Source organism: Lolium perenne, chromosome 7 (genome assembly GCF_019359855.2).
Source record: "Lolium perenne isolate Kyuss_39 chromosome 7, Kyuss_2.0, whole genome shotgun sequence".
Lineage (NCBI taxonomy): Eukaryota > Viridiplantae > Streptophyta > Magnoliopsida > Poales > Poaceae > Lolium > Lolium perenne.
Genome location: NC_067250.2, coordinates 67739424 through 67743973, shown reverse-complemented (window position 1 = coordinate 67743973; position 4550 = coordinate 67739424). Strand labels below are relative to the sequence as shown.

At 55.2% G+C, this 4550-nt stretch overlaps 1 protein-coding gene and 1 long non-coding RNA gene across 3 annotated transcripts; one reads left to right on the top strand and one right to left on the bottom strand.

Annotated features, from left to right (window-relative positions):
- Positions 1-4550, bottom strand: LOC127317194 (uncharacterized). Its single transcript, XM_071824705.1, has 2 exons — positions 2204-4550; positions 1-414 (listed from the first exon to the last, which is right to left on the bottom strand). The coding sequence occupies exons 1-2, from the start codon at positions 4400-4402 to the stop codon at positions 343-345; spliced, it is 2271 nt and encodes a 756-aa protein (XP_071680806.1). The 5' UTR covers positions 4403-4550; the 3' UTR covers positions 1-342.
- On the top strand, positions 423-1517 carry LOC127317196 (uncharacterized). Of its 2 annotated transcripts, none has more exons than XR_011749815.1 (2): positions 423-965; positions 1069-1517. It is a non-coding gene; the product is annotated as an uncharacterized lncRNA (long non-coding RNA). The 2 variants fall into 2 exon arrangements; XR_007860977.2 differs by having other exon boundaries at positions 423-997.

The following is a 4550-nucleotide window of genomic DNA, read 5'->3' as shown; positions in this document are numbered from 1 at the left end:
TACATAATTAAACTGGAGAAAACGTATATTACACAACCATCGATCTAAGAGCCACATCCTCAAAACATCTAGTATCCAGCTTAAAAACCTCTGCTACATTTTTTCCAGAGGACTTCAGCTACAATATACAATCAAAAACCAAGTGATTTACTAACTCAAACTTCTTACAGAAATTACACTCCAGAGGTTTAGGGATCCCTCTTCTCCTAAGATTATCAATATATATACTCCGCTTATCCCGTCACGAAACCTTCAGTTATAAGAATATATGTTACTATTCCCAATAACCATGTGAAGGGCATTTTTAATTAAGCAAGTGCTGGCCTGGCGTGCTGCGCTATGCTATACGAAATGGCGACCAGTTGCACTGAACTTCACCACGGCCGGGTACGAGGCAGACCTCGTTAATACTTTCCCTTTTTCTATTACGTGCCTGGGCACGATCTGATCTTAGCCGGTGCCCCCACTTTTCCTCCGTCCGATCAAATCGATCACGTGATACAGCCCACCTAGCTCTATTTCCGTGACGTGGCTCTGTCGATGGGAGACAGCAGAGGTTGGTCCCAACCAAGCGAGCCTTATCTTCTCCACGGGATTTTCCCCTTCTTCCATCTCACGGAGAACTGCTGCCATGGTTCTCTCGGCCGCCGCCGGTCGCCACCTCCCCAATTGGTGTCGCTGGGCGCTACCTCCTGCACCACGCGGTGGTTCCCGACGACATCCTCCTCCTCCTCATATCCGCCCACCTCAGCCCCTATAATCTACTCACCGGAAAGGGCCTCCCCATGGCCGGGCGTCGTGGACGGCGTCGGCAGCGTCCGCCCGAGCCCCGCCATGGCCGTGTGGCCAAGCACGGACTCGGCCCACGCGCGCAACCCCGAGCCTCCCCGAGCCTCCCCTAGCCCCAGAGTCCCTTTACCTGGCCACGGTACCGCTTCGCCGTTGTTCACCATCTCAGACCTGAGGTCCGACGAACCCAGCGGCCGGCGTGATTAACGTTGATGCTAGTTTTCCCCTCAACTCCCGCACTTTCCTGGCTCCTCCAATTTCTAATGATGTATTCTGCAGGTTATTTTTGGAGCTGAGATGTACTTTTTGTTCTCTTTTTACATCTAGAATAATAGCATCGGTCTGGAGCACCTTGATCCGTCGGAAGATGCCGCGCTGGTCGGAGGATCTGCCTTGGTTCTTCGCGCGCGGAAGAGCCACCACGACATGCCGTTCCGTAGTCTTTCCCCGCGCGCGAATGCGCAGCAGCATCATCGACCGTCGCCCCTCCTTGCGTCTGGCTCCAGATTGAAAGCAGCAGCGCTGCAGCCATGACCGTGCGCGCGCAAGCAGGCAACTTTTTCCACTCGTGTATGTGGCGTCCTCTCCCCCTCTTGTCTTTCCTGGCTGTTCTGTTACTGTTCATGCACATGCTACTTGGTACTATTTGATGTTGATCTGCTCTATTACAAAGTGATGATGTAGTTTTTCACCTCCAGATTAATAGAGGATCTAGATTATGTTCGCTACATGTAATTTTTGCAGTCTAATTTTTGCCTCTTAAGTTTTTTTACTTACAGAACTGTAGAAAGATGTAATATTATGTCACTGCATATATCTTTTGTAGACTATTTTTTTTTTGCCTCTTAAAATTTTCTCTTTCAGAATCAGAACGTAACTATATTAGTTTTTTCTCTATTTTGGATGTAATTTTTATTATTTTTCTACATCGAGAATGTTTAATGGATCTAGTTTTCATGATTTTGGATGTATTTTTAATAAATTTTTTTACATCTATCGCTGTATTTTTACATCCTCACTTAGATTACAAAATAAGTGCTATGATTTGTTATTTACGAGGGATGTATTTTTTTGTAAAAATTAGATGAAGTTTTGCATCAAAATTACACGGGATGAAATACTACGTGATGTGCATAGTGAGGATGTAATTTTGATGGAGCAAAAATGAGTTTTCTTATTACATTGCATGTGGGTGCCGTATATGGTGTATTTGAGCCAGATCGGTCCCCGCTCCGCTCTTCGCATGCATAATAAAGTAGGAAAGAGGTCCCCGGGACGCATTTCTACTTTAAGTAACATGTAGCTTTCAGCCCTGTGACCACTTTCTATTTTTAGAAATAATTCCGTTTTGGGGTGGGGCACTGTGGTAGACTAACCGGTGCTATAGCACCGCGTAGCAACGTCCTAATACTTTGGGCGTGCTACTGCCCACTTTCCGTCGTTTACTCGGGTCGCTCACCAACCAGATCACGAGGTGCACGGCGACGAAGGCGAGCACGGCGGCGGTCAGCGCGATGACGTAACCGGAGGTGTCCCACTCCCGGCTGCTCCCGGCGGCGTACGCGCCCAGGAGGCCCAGCAGATCCAGCACGATCGCCGTGTTCATGGCGTAGATTAGCAGGCTGTACACTTGGCCGTCGTCCTGAAGGAACTCCTGCAGCAGCAGGACGATGACGACCACCGACGCCGCGAACGAGGCAGAGTTGCAGTAGAAGAAGACCCGGTACCGGACCAGGTCGCTCACGCGCAGCACCGGGTTCCCCGCGGCATCCCCGTCCTCGAACATGCCGCCCGGCGGTCTGAGGCCGGCCTGGTAGGTGATGCTCGCCGCCAGGATCGCCAGCAGCATCAGGTACTTCCGGCGGCTCGAAGTGTCACTCTCCTCCGTGCTGGGCTTGAGCCATTGTGGTCGGGCCCGCCGCGAGGAAGATGACTTGTTCGCCTTGTTGCTGCTTCCATCTGCATCTCCGTTGGACGGGGACCAAATCTGGTGCAATTTGAAGAAGACGAACAACTGGACGCCGATGAAGGCCACCACCGCGCCGACGACCACGAAGACGTAGATGGACGTCTGAAGCTGCCGTGCGCTCCCGGCGGCGTAGGCGCCCATCAGGCCGAACAGCGCCACGACCATGCAAACGTAGAGCGCGTACGATCGTATGCCCGGCCGGTACAGGTTCGGGTTCACCAGCATGATGATGAGCGCCATGGACGCCATGAAGCTCGTCGAGTTGCAGTAGAAGTAGGCCAAATACCTCCTCCTGTACTCGCCGCTGACGTCTCCGAGGATCGCGGACCCCGCGCTGTAGTCGTGGCCATCTGGGGTCTTGCCGTCCTTCGTCCAGAAGCCGCCCGGCGGGGTGAGGCCGGCCTGGTAGGTCATGGTGGCCACCAGGATTGCAAGGAGCAGCAGCCGCTTCCGCCGCTTGTGGATCCTCAACTTCTCGTCGTCCGTCAGGCTTTGGTGGTCCAGCGTGAAGAAGACGACGTGGATCACGACGTAGATCAGGACGGCACCCGCCAAGGCCATGACGTAGATGGAGGTGCTCACGTCACGGCAGCTCCCGGCGGCGTAAGCGCCGATGAGGCCGAACAGGTCCAGTATCATGGCCACCTCCAGCGCGTGCCCTTTCATCAGTCTCGTGTTCTGGACCATGAGGATGACCACCAAGGACGCCACGAATGCGGTGGAGTTGCAGTAGAAGAACACCTTGTAGCGCGCGGGGTGCGTGGACAGGAGGATCGGGTCGCCGGCCTTGTGAGGTGGCTCCGGCCCCTGAGCGTTACTCGGCCAGACGCCGCCGGGCGGGTCCATGCCCGCTTGGTAAGTGATGGTGGCGGCGAGTGTGGCGAGCAGCAGGATCAGAGATTGGGCCTTTCCGATGCCTTCGGCCGCAGGATCAGAGACTGTTGGCAACAACGCGCCCGCCGGCGATTTGCTCGTGTTCTGGTGGAAACCTCGTTTTTGTAGCCAAGCTGAGAGGCCTTCGGAGATCTTCTTGAGTCGTAGCCACGAGACGTTGTTCTTGACCTTATCCGAGAGCAGCACCTTAACCACCATGACGAGGAAGATGTACACGGGGACAGCGGCGACAAGAACGACCACGTAGGCCGTCGTGTCCGCCTTCCTGGAGCTCCCGGCGGCGTAGGCGCCCAGGAGGCCGAACAGCACGACGAGGATGAACCAGTACATGGCGTAGTACTTCTGCATCCTGCGGCCCAGGAGCAGCACGATGACGAACAGCGACGCTACGAACGCCGCGGTGTTGCAGTAGAAGAAGGCCATCAGGCGCTGGGACTGTTGGGCCTTCAGGATGGGGTCTCCGGGCTCGTTGTCTCCCTCGGCGTCGTCACGGAAGCCGCCGGGCGGGCTCAGGCCGGCGGCGAAGGAGATGCCCGTGGCAAAAGTCGCCAGCACGAGCAGCTCCTTGCGATGCTCCTTGAACTTGAGCGGGTCGTCGGGGCCCTGCTCGTCGCGCCAAGCTTGGAAGATTTGGTAGACGACGTAGAGGGCAAGAGCGGTCACCAGCACGGAGACGTACACGGTGGTCGGGAGGTCCTCGCAGCTCCCGGTGGCGAAGGCCCCCATGAGGGCGAGCAGGTCCAGCACCATGACGAACCGGAGCACGGCGAGCCACGCCGTCCGGGTCTCGTTCAAGGCGAGGAGGAGAAGGTTGACGACAAGCGACGCAGCGAAGGCGGTGGCGTTGAAGTAGAAGAAGGCGAGGTACCGGGGAGAGTGGTACAGAATTGGGACCCCG